At 45.0% G+C, this 16,309-nt stretch overlaps 1 protein-coding gene across 1 annotated transcript in view; it reads right to left on the bottom strand.

The window, feature by feature from the left end:
- Positions 1–4,539: 4,539 nt before the first annotated feature.
- The window catches only part of PAK2 (p21 (RAC1) activated kinase 2), a 20,277-nt gene continuing 8,507 nt past the window's right edge, over positions 4,540–16,309 (bottom strand). Inside the window, exons 6-14 of the mRNA XM_057380972.1 lie at positions 16,132–16,264; positions 15,626–15,689; positions 15,163–15,211; positions 13,216–13,328; positions 12,936–13,053; positions 10,999–11,098; positions 8,351–8,547; positions 7,571–7,708; positions 4,540–6,627 (exon numbers count right to left, since the gene is read on the bottom strand). Of these exons, the coding sequence (XP_057236955.1) occupies positions 6,541–6,627; positions 7,571–7,708; positions 8,351–8,547; positions 10,999–11,098; positions 12,936–13,053; positions 13,216–13,328; positions 15,163–15,211; positions 15,626–15,689; positions 16,132–16,264 (999 nt within the window). The 3' untranslated portion in view covers positions 4,540–6,540. The remainder of the gene's footprint in view (positions 6,628–7,570; positions 7,709–8,350; positions 8,548–10,998; positions 11,099–12,935; positions 13,054–13,215; positions 13,329–15,162; positions 15,212–15,625; positions 15,690–16,131; positions 16,265–16,309) is intronic.

The raw sequence follows: 16,309 nt of genomic DNA, 5'->3' as shown, positions 1-16,309 counted from the left end.
TTCACCTCAAACGAACAAGTGACTGTTCAAATAACAGAAGATGGAACATTCTGTAAGAATCTCATGAATTGGTAATTTCATCCTCATGAAAACTGAGCACTGGCAGCAACAAAGTGCTGGTCAAAGCTGCTCATCACTGCAGAACCAACCCAAAAATATGAGCATCCCAATCCAACTCGTTTCTTTCCATCTCCCCTGCTTCCGTGTCTCTCAGAAGTTGAGAAACCAGCAGTTTCCTCTTTAGACACAAAACCTCACGAGGACCCAGCGACAGCCCAAATCCAGTCCCAGGGAGAGAACCACTGGATTATGGGACACAGACTGGTAAAACTGGGAAAAGAATTCCAACATCTTTTCCTTCCTCCTGAAATTGGTTTTTTTTTTTCCCTTATTTTTAAACGTTTTAAGAGTTAAGTCTTGGGAAATAAACATTCCAAGGTTTAAAAACAATTTCSCACCCATTGCTTGCCATTCATAAGCTGTGGGACATTTAACTCAGGCTGGAGAGGGGAGAGGGGAGAGGGGAGCTGGGAGCTGTTGATTCCAAGGATCACTTTGGGATTAAATACCAGGGGCTCATTCCCTCATTCATGTTTTTTGCTGACAGCAAACTCCACAAAGCTTTGCAGGGCTGSTCTTCTAGGAACAAAACTATCTAAAAATTTCACCAAAAAAAACCCTTTTCTGTAGCTGCAACATCAGTGTCTTTCTAAACCAAAATGGCTTTCAGGGCTTAAAATGCAAATGTTTAAATAGGGAGGGGGGTTTATCCATATAGGACAGGAACAAGTTGGCATTTTCAGAGTTCAGGAAAATTATTACTGCCCAAAACAAACGAGGGGTCACAAAGAGCTGAGCAGAACCACCCTGGCTCCCTCACTATTCTCCCCCTCAAAGACTCAACAGCTACAATAAAAAGTAGTTAAAAGGGTATTTCAGGGGAGTTTCACAGGGCAGGGGTGGGTGGATTAGAGCTTTCCAGGAGCTGTTCCCAGCTGGAACCCTGACAAGGCAGCAGGAACCYGGAGCAGGCAGGGAAAAGGGAGATCCAGGAGATCCAAGAGTTAACTGTGCTTCGTGACAAGAGCTGAACCCTTYGAATAAGCATTCACTGGGAGAAAAAAACAACAAAGATGGTTCATCCTTGGCTCTAGAAACCTCAAGAAATGGCAGATGTCTGTCCCGAGGAGGTCAGCCCTGCACGTGGTGTGGGGGTGTCTCCCCTGCAGATCAGTYCAAGGAGCTGCCATCAATGTCTCCATTGTTGAACCAAGCTGGGTTCATCACTCCAAAGCCCTYCAGGAAACACCAGGAGCTGCAGACATCCATGCATTGAGCCAGATCTGTGCCTTGACACGGACTGCCTGCCCTTCCCATTCCAGCCCCTCTCCACTGACTGAAAACAGCTCCAAAGCAGAAGTCTGGGGGCCTGGTAAATGTCTGAGAGAGAATGAGCAACCCATAACTTCCCACTGGGAAAATCCCATTAAAAAMCCCAAACTGTCAGCCCCTACGGGCTGTTTCCACACTCAGGTCAGGTGGGGTTTGAAATCTCGATGGATTGGACTTGATGATTTAAAGGTCTTTTYCAATYTTATCAAATCCATGATTCAAAGTGCTGGATGTGCTGGAGGACATTCCCACTGCAGAAAACAGCTAGGAAAAGCACGAGGAGCTGTCAGCACTGCCCTGCTCCCCCCTAACAGGCTGCAGGTAAAGAATTCACAGAAAGTCACAGCTTTCACTTGGTATTTTCCCCCTCCAGGAAAAGAAATCTTTCCTTAGGCTGAACTCGAAGTTGGGAGAAGAGCTCTTGGAAAAACCTGCTTCCTCCACACATCTGGAGAGCACCAAGCAGAGTTTGGCTGAGCTCAGCAAAGTTTCCCRTTGCTTTCTCGCATGACTGAGGACGGCTGTTTTTATTAAAAACAATCTTGAGAGCAAAATGAAAGTTAGACAAAAAAAAAGAGAAAATGCAGATGTACAGACACCACTGTGCCTTAGCACAGGAGCCATGGGAACTGCACCAAAACCCAACAATGCTCTTTAGGCTGAGGATCCTGAGTTTTCACCCACCTGGTTTTAACCAGTGTGTTACTGGTGCAGCCCAAATAGCTGCACTCAGCTATGCAGTACCTGCAGCCAAACAGCGACCCKGAAAGGCAGAAACCACTGCCCACAAATTCACTGTCTTCTAGAACTCATTTTAAATACTCAGTCTTGAATAAACTGATCTCAAACAAATGGGGCTGCTCTTGGGTTTAGTCTCGGAAAAGGGATGAGCAAGTGCACACGAGACTTAGGATTTATCAAGGATATGCAACTTTGAGCTATACAAACCAAAATCCTGATAATCCTCAGTTCCACTCAGCACCTTCTCCTCCTGTCCACTTTTCCCCCCAGAATTTAAATGCCAGATCAGTTAAATGCAGCATTAGAGAACACCAGTTTAAATGCATGAAGGGTCGATTATATATAAARAYGAAGATASTACAAYAGATAACCCTGAAGAGGCRGGGTCTGTGCAAACCAACACTCTCRTGTCTGGGTGAAGCAGCTGCTGGAGACGAGTGGTTTCTTCATTTCCCTTGCTCAGGGTAGGAACAGAGCTTGTACAACTTGCAAGAAAGGGGAAGAGCCCCTTTCCCAATTACACACAGGAAACACAGGACATGGCAAGTCCTCACTGTTCATGACTGAGGCAGAAACTTCATCCAGAACCCAATGACCATCCAGAACCCAACCACAGCATAAATCCTTCCACGTCCTGGGCTTTACTTGAACTGGCAGACCAACACTGGCAGTGGCTTTGCTCAATTCTCCCTCATGGGTGGGTGAAAAGGGTGGTCCAGGGCTGCTCTCCTCCCATCAGCGATCCCAAGGTTTTTTGGAAGGCACGGCAAGGAAAGCTCATGGTGATCCCAAGGCTGGTACTGACACTGATGAATAATAAAACTTTAAAAGAGACAGACTGGTATGGCATAAAATCATATCCACCACCACCAAACATTCAAAAGGAACGTAGCTGCCAATAAATTATGTTAATCTCAGTAAAACATGAACTCTTTCAGATACTCTTGTTTTCAAAGGTATAAATTAATGACAGGGAAAGGGGAGGGTAAAAAAACCCCAAATGTTTTTTAAAAGTTTATTTCTAGCCCTGAAAGAACAGTTATTAAACAAAGTCAACAAATACAGTAGTTAATATTGCAGTAACAATTAAATAACATAATGGGATTAAATTACACAAAAGGCAACATTAACATCTGAAGACAGTTAAAAAAATAAAAAGAAAGCTTGCACCTACTTCCATTCCCATCAACAGCATCAGGAACAGAGGGAAAAACAGACCAGAGAGAATCATGGACTCAATTCCAGCTGCAGAGACCCTTAATCACGTTTTTGCTCCCTCCCCAGCCCCTCTGACAACGGGACCCATTTGCTGTAGCCAAACCTTTGCACCTCCCTGCACGGAGAGCCAGGGGAGGGCAGCTCCAATTAGTCTCATTAACACCTAAGGCAGGGCAAAGTGCACATTCCCACGGGTGTTTTTATCAAGAACTCTGTTTTATCCTGTGATTACAACATCCCAGGAATCTCACAATCCCTGCACACCCGCCCCTCAGCCACAAGCTGCCCCACTAACCCCACATGACCCTCACAGGGATCACACCAGATCCCCGCTCAGGATCGTGGCTGGGCACCCCACAGGGATCCAAGGGATCCCCAAATTCATCCCCTGCCATTCCTCCAGCTCTGGCTGGTCCCCACCTGCCCCAGGACACAGCAGAGCTCACAGCCCTGAACCCAGCAGGGAAATCCCACAGCGTGGAGCTTCCAACCTCACACACACCCTCGGCAAAGTGACGCCCGACCCTCTGGACACAACAGCACAGCACAAAAACCTTCTCCTGCCTCTCCTCCCCTCTGATCCCCGTGGAAACCCCACCACACAACAGGGAGATGCTGGCACTGCCCAGCCTCAGAGCTGAACACCGTCCCAGGTCAACACAGTTTGGGAACTTTGGGATTGGGTCAAGTTTTGTGCATTAGGATGGCTGAATCTTCAGAAATTGTCTCCCAAGTAGACTAAATTGGACAAATTTTGCAATATGTTTTAAACCGTTTTCATTCACCAATAAAAGTGAACTAATAAGTTAAAATTACTTATGATTTGTTTTCTATTTTTAAAAAAAGCTAAATTTATCTAGATTGTGCCATTTAAAAAAATAAAGAGAAAAAAGAAAAAGATGAAAGAAAGAAAAGCTCCCAGTTTAACTCTGGCACAGGAGTTTCACTAAGTCCATTGCCAGCAATGGACAAAGAGGGAACCACTGGTACAACAGGTTTTTTCCTCAGCCAAGCCTCCTCACTGCTCCATTTGACCAGGGAGCCAGGACACATTCAAACCAGGGTGATTACAGTGTCCAAGGCTCCTAATAAACTTTTTTTCCCAGGGAAATGCACTTGGATTTACTTACCTGGAACGAGACATTTGTGCTTCAATTTAAAATTTAAAGGCGTAACTGTTTTTACAGCTAGAGATATTTATCCCTKTGAGGAGCAGTCACGGTAATTAACCCAACAGAGATTTTAACTAGCACACAGGAGCAGAGCACAAGCTGAACCTGCCCAGCAAAGCACTCTGCTGGCACCACAGGATCCCCAGGAGCTGTGASASCACAGCCCTGCTCCCCTCCACCATCACCCCAAATCCCATCCAGCCGCTCTCACCTGCAAGTTGGTTTTGTCACCTTGGCTACCAGTCCCCAAAATGTCATTCTCTCTTTACAGACACTGAAATTCTCTGAAAATTACTTCTATCCTCTGCYGGCAATGCTTGGAAAAGTGTGCAAAAATTTTTTTTTCAGGGTCCTCTGCCCCCACCCAACCACAGCTCTGTCTGTCCCATGCCCTGCCCCACTGGGAATGCAATACAATCCCACTAAAGTCACGGTTGCTCTTTCACAGACTCAATGTTTGGCACATTGGCACTACAGGTGGCTCTTCCTTAAACACTGGGGGAGGTTGAAATGCATAGACTGTAGCACTAGAAGGGGCACAGGCTCAGCCAAACTGGCCCCTGGCAACACCCCAAGAGCTCAACAGCTCAGGGTGTCACTGTCCTTCAGAAGGAGGCACTTTTTGTTGCATTGAAGGGGTGACTGCAGCCATCCTGGCTGGCACAATGTCCTTGGTGACAGGGATCAGTGTGACACRGCCCCTCAGCCCTGAGCCAGCCGGTCCAACAGGCCCCACGATGGTCTGACAGYGCTGCTTCCCCTCTGCTTCATCTCACAATTTTGGCATCTCAGGTGTTCATCATCTGTTCAGGTCGTGTTTCCAAAATCCTGCATYGACAGTGTCCTCAGATCTGCTTATTTGTTCTTCTGGTTTCATTAGTACAAACAGAGCACGTACAAAACTGGAAAAAAATAGCTCTAATACTTTAAACTCTGACAATTCCATAGGTTGATGCATTATTTGCTTGGCGGGGAGGGGGAGGGGAAATTACAACATATACAAAAACGTATTTGATACAAAGGAGGGAAATGTAAAATAAAAAAAGTCAAAGGCACCAGCGTAACTTCCAAAGCCCGAGTCAGAGCACAGATACACATTTGTGAACCACCCACTGCACCAAGCACGTTATCCCTCAAGCTTCTGGCCAGCAAGTCTAACAGGGGAAAAAAGAGCAGACAGGAAGACAGCTGGAATTTTTTCTTGCCCTGACTAGAACTGATCATTTGATCATAAATAAAGTATCTGACCCCAACCTACATATCCATAACCCACATCCAAAGACTCGACCGATCATTACGGTTCTACAAAGAGGCCACATTTTTGATTATAAAAAAAACATCCACAGAGCACAGGCATGAGAAACAGCTGAATACTTCTCTTCCCCCTCTCTCTCTCTCCTTATTCATCCTAGAAAGGAAAAACCTTTTCCATACATTACGGCTCCTTGAGTAACCGAGTTGTTGATTCCACAGTACAGCTAATCCAAAACAGAAATGGGGGGCAAGATGTACCTTCACATTCGCCACGCCTGCTGTGAATCTGGTCATTGGGAGCTTCCCACAGGGATTGCAGGTAGAGGGGAGGAAGAGGAGAGTCAAAGAGATCAGCAGGTAAAATTAGTACTGCTCTCTGAAAGCTTGAATCTGTCATTCAAGTATCGAAAGTACCCCGAGAGTACAACGGGAGCTGTTACAGCGAAGTCGTTAAAACCCCWTAAAGCCCCGGGCACAGCAAGTGGCATTTCTGGGCTGTCTGGGAAAAATAAAATCAGAATAAAAAAATCCCACAAAGGCCAGTAATTCAGCCCTCCATTCCTTCTGGACCCCAGACAGGGATCTCTAGAGTCGCCACAACATTATTCTGGGTGTCTTCTGGATGAGAGTTTCTTCCCTTTTGCAGACGTTTCCCACCCCCACAAAAATCCCTTCCCTCCCCCCCGAAGTGTAACAATTTCATATATTATAAAGATTTGTAAAATACAAACAAACAAAAAAGGAAGAAGGCCGTGGCAGGATGTTAGCGGTTACTCTTCATTGCTTCTTTGGCTGCCAGGATCAGTGGCGTCAAGCTGGACAGAGGTTTGGCCAGTTTCAAGAAGGGATGCTGCCAGGAAGAGAGAAACATGGGAAATCAGTGAAAGACAGGCTTTTAAAGGTTGGATTTCCAGCAGGATTCTGTTTCTGTGGAGCTGGGAAGGAATGACTCTGCATTTTAACTGCTGACTCRTTTCACGTGTTTGTCCTGGTGGTTACAAGGACAAGATGATCCCAGGCTGGCCACAGTCACACTGCCTTGCCCAGTGGAGTTTCTCCTGGAATATCTCACTGGTTTTGGAAAAAAATGGGTACTGAAACTGCACTTATAATGAGCAAAACAAAGATCTAAACAAGAAATAATCTGAGAAAGACAAGGAGCAGCAGCTGGGCTTTACTGGGAAAGCCTCCCAGCCATCTGCATCAGAGCTACTACTTGCTCTCCCCAGGAATGGCATCAGGGGTTCTCTCACTCCTTCACACAATGATGCCCACATGCAGACCTCCTTTAACAAACCAGCTTTTTTTCCAGTGCCCAGAAAGTATTTAAAATCAAAAATAAAAGCAGAAATGGTGGCACAATGACAAGGACACTGCCCCAAATGCTGAGCTCCTAAGGTAGAACCCTGGGGAAAAGGGAAACTTTTCTTTTCAGGGCTTTACCACTGATGTCAGACCAGCAGATTATTTTATCAGGAGCTCTGAGGAGGACGTTTGCAGGTGGAAGTATGAAAATGCTATCAATGCAAATGCTATCAATGGTCTCTTCCTGAAGGGAGCTCCTATACTGCTGGATGCTTTGGCAGCAGCAGAGTGAAGGCACAGATTATGATGGAACAACTTTGGAGTGCATTATAAATATTTAATGATTGTAATTCAGTCATTGCAGAAAGCAGAATTCAACTGCATTCATCACAATTCTCAGGAGAAAACACCCCAAAAAAAGAGTGCCAGTCGATGGTGTGGTTCATCACAGGCTGGCCCTCACACCATGAGACAAAGCTGAGTCCCACCTGTAGCAATTCTTTGGCTGATCCTCTTTTCTCCACATCCATCTCCAAACATCGGTTCAAGAAATCCCGGAATATTGGTGACAGCTTCTCGGGGTTCTGCAGCTCTGGTGTGCCATTAGTTGCTATCAAATATAAAGCCTGTAAAATGAGGAGTAACATGTAACCAAACCCAAGCTTCAAAAGATGCCAAACTGACCTGGCTCAAATGAGAGGGCTCTGCAGCCTACTCTTCCTCAGTTTCAGAGATTAAAACTGTAAAAATGCCACAAGTGTGGGCAGTCATGACCTATTCTTGCTAGTTGCAAAATAATGTTCAAAATCTTTTGGCAACAGATCTGACCTTAGTGAAGAGAACAGCAGGTTGTGACACAGCAGCACTTCTCATAACCTCACAGATTTATTTTCCCTAAACTATCACAGAAGCCTGAGGGCAAAGTGATTTAGTCACAGGCAAGCAAATCTTCTGAATACAATCACATACTGGTTTAGGTAAAAATGGACCTCAAACCCCATCTCATTCTACCCCCTGCCATGGGCAGGGACACCTTCCACCATCCCAGGTCATTCCAGGCCCTGTCCAACCCAGCCTTGGACACTCCCAGGGATGGGCAGTCAGGGTAAAGCTGGTTGCAAATTCAGGACAGCTTTCTTCCTCTGGAGGGATTTTCTTGTACTGCTGAGGCCTGTTGGCTTTTCCATTTATTTTCAATGCAGGTACAATTACTGAACAACGACCGACAGTGGTGGACACCCAGCTTCAGCAGCGCCAGGGCTTCTTACCCTCAGGGGGTTCTCGTTGAGGTACGGGGGTTCTCCTTCCACCATCTCAATAGCCATGATGCCCAGGGACCAGATATCCACTTTGGGGCCGTAGGCTTTCCGTGTGACCACCTCRGGAGCCATCCAGTAGGGAGTTCCCACCATGGTGCTGCGCTTGCTCTGCTCRGGGGTGATCTGGGCACAGAAGCCAAAGTCGGCTGCAGGACAACACAAGTTGAAGAGGTTAAATTGGTGCASCCCAAGAAGTGGCTTTCCTAGAAGATTTCTCTATTGCTACACATGTATTTCATTGAGAGGGGCTTGGGGAATTTTCTTCTTTCCTCCCCCACTACATTCTCCATGTTAAAAAAGCCAACGTGCAATGAAGATACAAAACCTGAAGGTGCTTAAGCAGGGCAGAATTCCGTGGAGTGAAGACAAGGGCTTTTATTCTCTGGAAACAAGAATTATCCTGTAGGAGAATGGTGTTTTGCCCAGTCCTTCCTTCAAGAATTCCAGAATGGTAACAGCCAAAAGAAGCAATCAAGCAGAACACAGGCAGGGAGCGTTCTGCACGCGGTGTGTTACACAGCCTGAACCAGAAGAAATCCATCCCCAATCCATGGCTTCTGCCCTGCTGTACTTGTGCAGCTACTGAGGTCAACATTTCACAGCACTTTGGCCATCTATACAGGTACTACAGCTGACAGACACGGAAACAAGGCTCCAGGGAAGTGCAGTGCTACCCCACTCAGCAGCAGGAACCTGGACAAACAAACCTCTCCACAAGGGAACTACCAAAGAGAACAACCACACTCAAGAAAACGAGAAAAGTCACCTATTCCTATAGCCTTCAGGTGCAGCAGCAATGCATGTCCCATCATGTTACTTTATCCAGCTGCAGCACTCCCATTTCCCAGGCATGTAAAGCATCAATAAGAACACAGTTAAGGCAGGAGACAGATATTACTTTACCATTGACACTAAGTTAGAGAAAGAGAGAGAGAGAGGGAGAGAAAGAGAGAGAGAAATTTAAATTCCGAGGTGATTTTGGAAGCGTCATGCCAAGCAGTGCTAACGAAAGAGCCAACTCATGGAAGTGCCAGGTTGTACCMAAATCATTTAACAAAGAACTACCCCACCCTGACAGTCAAAATGCTGCCTTGAAAAAAAAAMCAAAACCAAACAAAAATCAGACCTATAGGAGTCACCAAGTTCCTCCTGCACTTTTTGGCCTGGTCACGGTGCCCCAGTCACCTCCCAGCACTGCTCATTTCCATGACCAGCCCAGGGCGGGCAGCTGTAAAGTGTTCTCCTGCCCTCCAGCCATCCTTCAACACCAGTCACCAGCACAGAGGGAGAAGACAGGCAGGAACCCARTTTCACCAGTAGCATGTGCAGCTGCAGTGGTGACACCTGTCCTGTCCCCAGACTCCCTCAGAGAAGGGAAAGAGTTTAACAAGAAGGTGAAGCTTCTCTCACCCTAAACTACTGCTAAAGTGGTACACACAGCCCCCGAAGAGTTTATTCAGCACAACACCAGCTCCCCTCCACACAGGGCATTTCTGCAGCTGAATCCTGTCTTCTCCTGGGTCTCCTTCCTCCTCATCCTCCCTGACCTGCTGGGGTGATGATTTTGACTCAGCTGCTAACCGTGTCCTTTGGCCACTTTGCTTTGCTTTCACAGCTCTTTAGCAATTTTAGCTAACTCTTGTCAGCCACATTCTCTGCTCTAACTGTTCACCTCAGCCTCTAAATCCACAGTTTGTGCACAAACACATCACATTCTAGAAAAAAATTCCCTCTGCACACGAGCAGTGCATCCCACAACGCTGGTATGCAAATCGGGCTGCTCATAATCTTTCTTCACACTCCATCCATAAATGAGACTACAAACCATCCAGAATATGGAATATTGCTAAGACACATTTTGATGGCACTTCAATTCAAATTCCTACTAAAAYCAGTTTTTACTTCACACCTTTCTGCCTTAACTCTGTGATTGTTACATTCCTACATTCCAGAAAGGCAGATAATACACCTCTTTCTCAACAGTCCTGACAGCTACCAGTGGTTTCACATCATTTTTATTCACACACACCAGAAAAGGAGTTACTGTACACAAGCCCATGCATGCATAACAATTATCTGAAAAGCAAGCAGTTTCTTTTGCCATGATTATATTAATAAAAGTGTTACACTTCCAGTCCAAGAAAAGGTACAGGGTAACACCAGACTGCAATAAATGACCAAAAATGCCCAATTTTCTTGTTAGTGGCCTTTTAATGAATGGGGCAAAGCATTAAAACCAAGTCATGACATCCTAACAAAGCCTCTGCAATTTGCTGCATCTTTGCTCTTGCAATCATTCCCATTTTGCTGCACTGTCTGGTACCAGTTACTTCCCATTACCAATGGATTCATGGGGCCACAGGTTAGTTTCAAAATCCTTCTGGGCCAACACATCCAYAGCCCCAGCCTGAGTGCCCTCAAAGTATCAACACCTGCCTGATACATATTTTATAACAGGATTGATTGCTATTAATCATAGCCAGTAAAAATCCACCTCAAATTTCCCTGCCAATTCTCCTTCTACCCATTTACACACTCCGAGCGAGAGATTCCTGGAAAAGGGAACACAGAATGTGAAACAGTTATCTGCTACTCACTGAGTTTAACTGATCCATCCATTCCTAACAGCACATTGTCACTCTTTATGTCCCTGTGGATGACCTGGTTGGCATGGAGGAACTCRAGCGCTTGCAAGCACTGGGTAGGAGAGAAAAAAAACAACATTCAGCATCCAGAAACACAAATGATGTACGTGAATGCAAATTCAAAGCCATGTTCACACCCCCAGCCAGCTCTGAGTGCAAGAATATAAAGGTATTCTTGAAAATAACCAGCAGAGGAAGCTCTTGGGCTAAAATATGCTCCAGATTTCAAGAGGTCAAAAATCATTCACTGTGGAGGTTCCCTGTCTTAACAAATGCATCCTTTAAACTCCTCATCACTYGAGGTGCTCTCAGACATCCCTGATGTTAATTTTGATACATCCCACAGATTCTACAGTGGAACTATAAAGAATTGAGTGAGAGTTTTTTGGGCTGAGGTCTCACCAAGAGCAGTTGGTGAGGCTTCATTCCCAACACCCACACAACTTCTACAGTGAAGACTGTAAAACTTCATTCTGAAAGGCCCTAATACTGGTTTGCATTGTTTTCAGATTAAAACCTTTCACATTAAGTCTCTGCCCAAAACCATAATGWAATTTACTTTTGTTATTTGAGAATAAAAGACAAAAGAAAATAATAAAAAAAAAAAAACCCAGCTTTTTCTCTTTCCATCTAAGCAGAACATTTGCCATTTGCAGCTTGGCACAGACATCCTCACAGAGGTCTTTTTATCTTGGTTTGCTTTAGCAAAGTGACACTGATTTGCAAAATTAAATCTGTCTTAAAGACCGGGCAGCAGAGCTTTGATGAAGCACAATAGTTCAACATTTGATTTCTTCCTCAGAAAAGTTCATTACTGTCACAGTAGAGTTACTSTTTTGGTTCTCTGCTTCCAGCTCTGGTTTCTCTGGAAATCATTCCCTGTCCACACAYGCTCCTGTGCAGGTTTGCTCTTCCTGCCCTCCCTTGGGGTGAGTCACAGCAACACTCGTCATGCTGAGGAGTCAGATGGGCTTTTTAAAARTTTCTCCTGCACAGCAGATAACACAATTCTCCTCCTGCCATGAGAAATCAAGCCTGAGCTGGATGCTGGCACTGGCTCAGGGCAGAAACCACTGATAAGTTGTGATATCAGCTGCTTTTAACACTTTCATTTGAAATCTTACTGCAACTTTAACATTACTCCAACTACAACCTTCTGGAGAATTATTTTCCTGTGAAATCCATAAAGCAAGCTCAACTGGCACAGAACTWCAGATTTCACACACATGGGAACGACTGAAGTGGGAAAGGGACAGTCTGCACTCAGYTCATCTTTATTTTAGTATATGTTTCTTAATGTACTCCTGTTTCAGCAGATCCACTTTCATACTGTGAGCAAACACAGTTCCCCTTCTCCTTTCTGGAAAAGACCTCAAAGCTTTCAGGAGGTATTTTTTCTTGCTTTCTACATTACCTATACATAAATATGCAGATTTTTTTTTAGTGCCTCTGAATGTTTTTTGTTAGCCCAAGTTTAAAAGCCATTCCTTCCAGCTGCTGAATTTCTCTGTTGCCCCTTCCTGAAGCTTTTTCATGTTACTCTGTTAGTAACAGTCCACATTATTTGTGTCTTTCTGTTGATACTGTCAGCAGGATGAGGCACCCAGGTACCAAACCCACAGACTTCATTTGCTCCATCACCAAACATTCTCAAACACCACTGCAGCTCTTTTGTGTTACAGCCTGTAAAGCCTAGTTTTCTAAATTAACTTCATTTTGCTATTTTCTGTCATTTTAGTATTGATTTCTGCGCATGGCACCATTCATTTACTCAATGAATTCAGCAACAATTGCTGCAAGCAGAGCTAACCTGAGGAAGCCATAAAAATGAGGGGAATAGCAAGCACCTTCAGCACCTTCATTGCTCAGCCCAGCAGCTCCACACTCACCTCTCTGCAGACAGCAGCAATCTGTGCCTCATCCATACACGTCTCTGTGACCACATCTGTTAGAGAGCCTCCAGCCAGATACTCCATCACCACAAACAATTCATCCCCTACGAGGTAACTACAAAGAGAAWACCAAAAGCATGCCCCTGTGCCATCAGGGTGACAGTCCATACAGACCCCTTCACTTCCAAGATCCTTAGGGACAGGAAGAGCAGGTCTGTGTGAGGGATGACCTCCTGTAACCCTCAAAATGAGCAATCAGCCAGCTGGCTGCATTTACCTGTCCAGAAAGTTGACTATGTTGGGGTTCTTTAGCTCCTTCATTACCAAGATCTCGTTAATAATCAGCTCCTTCTTGGGCTGYTTCTGCAAATTGATCTGTTTGATAGCCACCTGAATAGGACAAAATAAAACAGCAAACTCAAAGCTCAGTACCCAAACCTTTCAGTCACTCTTAACATGGTAAAAAKGCAGAAGGAATCTTGTAACAGGATTAAAGGAGTTTAGAACAGATGTTTATTTATCACTTAAAAAAATGCAGCTTGATCAGCACCCATGGCCAACATCACCCTTTTGCAGCTGAAAGGGTCCACCAAGAGTAACAGAGGCCAGAACASACAGCAAAGGGAAAATTCAGGAGATAAAAAAGAGATTCACCCAATTCCACATCAACAATTCCACATCAACAGGCCTGAAGCAGAAGAGAATCCTGGAGCAACTCACAGAGAAAATCTGAGCCCTTCCAATGCAAAGCGAGGCAATTTGTTGTTCTCTATTCTGACTTAATTGGTGTTAGGTTATAKGGAAAGCTGGGAGGCAGGAGGAATTCCTCTCAAATCCATTAACACAACCAACTATCTCAGGGACAAGGGAAGATAAAGACCCACCTTATCCAGGAAATAAGCTAGCAAGGACAAATACTACAACATTTAAAATGGAGAAGAATTGTTCCAGTTCTGTTAACTCCAACACTCTGAGGAGGAGGCTTGGAGTTCTGYAAGACAACCTGCCCATGACTCCAAAATCAAACCCAAGAACCAACATAATCCTGTAGAAATGATGGTTATTACATTGCCAAGGACATTAAAGGAATAGACTCTCGTCATTCTGTGGCAAAATAACTATGACTGGAGGTAGAGAAGCTTGCTGAGGGTTCTGTGGGAGTTTGGAATGGAGATCTCAATGAGCTCCACAACCCCTCCTGGGCTTTTGTGTCATGCTTGATGATCCTGACTGGGAGTGAGAAAAATCTAAAAAATTTCTAATACCAATCTTAAATTTCCCTTTTTATCTGCTGCCTCTTGTCCTGTCACTGTGTAGCTCCAACAGGAAAGTTCCTCTTACTGATGAGCAGACCCAACTCTGTCCTCAGGCACYAAGCAGAGGAAATCCTGCCTGCAAGCCATCAGCTGCCTGGCAAAGTGCAGAGGAGGCCAAAGAAACGCCCTGGAGCCCAAAATTCACTCTGCATTCAGTAAGAGGACATGAAATACTGCAGTGTGTAGAGAGCAAACTAAGAGACACRTATTGAGATGATGGCAGGGCTCATGTTTCATCAAGATGTGACACTCCACTGCTAAATGTGATTACTGCTGAAAGGACTTTTATTTGTGACCTAAGGAATGCCTACTTGCAGATATTTAAAGCAAAATTAAGGAAAAAAYTGAAATAGAAGCACTAGTAGCAAATTAAGGAAATCTAAAGTTAAATAGAGACAAATAATTCCTAARATTTGAGCCCCAGAAGCCCTCTGGGTTGTGTCCCACGACATGGCCACTGGATGACAAACATGCAAAGTATTGCTGATGCCTCAATTTCACCAAGAGGCTCTGGAGAAATCAAGGGATAAAACAAAAAAACAGGATTTGGAGAAGGGCATGAGACAAGCTGCTTGACACAGACAGACACAGCCAAGTCTGCAAAGACTAAACCAAGTTTTACTTCTGAAAACACAACACACCAATGCCTGCAATTCTTGAAGGAGAAACCATTTTCCCAACTCACTTCTGGAACACCTCACTCCCTCTGCTTTTCACTGGAAAGACAGATCTCTATTTTTAGCTTTCATCATCTGATTGCTACAGAACAAGGCACGCACTGTTACAACTGAGTATGACAAACAGATCTGAGAGGTGATAGCAGCGATGGGAGCCACTGAAGGAAATTAGTCAGATCATTCTGGCCACCTACAGAACATCTAAATAAAAAATGAACACAGGAATCTTACCTCCTGCCCTGTTGCCACATCAATAGCTGTGAAAACTGTACCTGAAGCCCTGTGAAGAGAAAGAAAAAYGTTACAGCAAGTGGCACTCCCTGTGTAACAAATACGTGTGAACAGCCAAGTCACAAACAAAAAATTGTTTCGGTTTTCAAYGCAGAACTTCCACCACTGTGTGAGGCCTTCACTGTTTATTTATTTTACTATTTGTTGCCCAGAGAGGTCGTGGCTGCCCCATCCCTGGAAGTGTTCAAGGCCAGGTTGGACAGGCTTGGAGCCACCTGCTCCAGGGGAAGAAAGTGGAACTTTAAGGGATGGGCTTTAAGTTTTAAGGTCCCTTCCCACCCTAACCAGAGTGGGATTTGACAATTTATCACCTCTGCCTGCACAGTAGGTGCTGTGAGRCAGAGAACAGCACCCTGTTGCTAACAATGGCCCACTGGGAATAAAAGCTGGGGTGAATACTTACCCCTGCCCGATTTTTTCATATCTGGTGTATTTTTTCTTGGGATCTCCTATGCTTACAATAGTGCCTGGAAAAAAAAACAAACAAACGCCACAATCAAAAAGTCAATCCAATCCCACTGTCCCTCASTAGCAGGAGGGCTGGTCTGGCCAAAACACGCCAAGAGTGGGTCAGCTCAAGTAGCAAAACTGCTGCTCCAACAGCCAAAGCTGCACAGGAACATTATCACAGTGAAAAACCATCAACAAGATAATTATGCAACAAGCAACAGCAGAAACTACTTWGTGTTACTGTGGTTTGATTGAAGTTCAGCTGTGGTACTGTGATCTGCATGTATGAYACAACCCCAGATCTGATCCATCAGCAGGATAAACCAACCAGAGCCAAGCACTCTCAGCTTCTGCTGGACACAGAACCACCCAAACTCTGCACTCACACAGCCCTTACACAAAAGATGGCTGTAATATTCCTCCCCCACTCCTGTGTTTATCTGAAATGAAGGCACCTACGTAGTTTTTCCATGATGTCTTCATCTGACATCTTGGTCTTCTTTTTCTGCTTGTCGCCCGCTTTCGTGGCACTGTCAGCACAGCTGTCACCAGCTGGGGCAGGGATGGGGTCAATCACAGAGCGGGTGTAAATCTGAAAAGCAGAACAAAAACCTGAGCACCTGCCCTGCAAGCACTG

Source organism: Malurus melanocephalus, unplaced genomic scaffold (genome assembly GCF_030028575.1).
Source record: "Malurus melanocephalus ecotype Western Australia unplaced genomic scaffold, MMel_1.1 scaffold_485, whole genome shotgun sequence".
Taxonomy (NCBI): Eukaryota; Metazoa; Chordata; class Aves; order Passeriformes; family Maluridae; genus Malurus; species Malurus melanocephalus.
The sequence above is the reverse complement of the archived record's forward strand: the minus strand, read 5'-3'. Positions and strand labels throughout refer to the sequence as shown.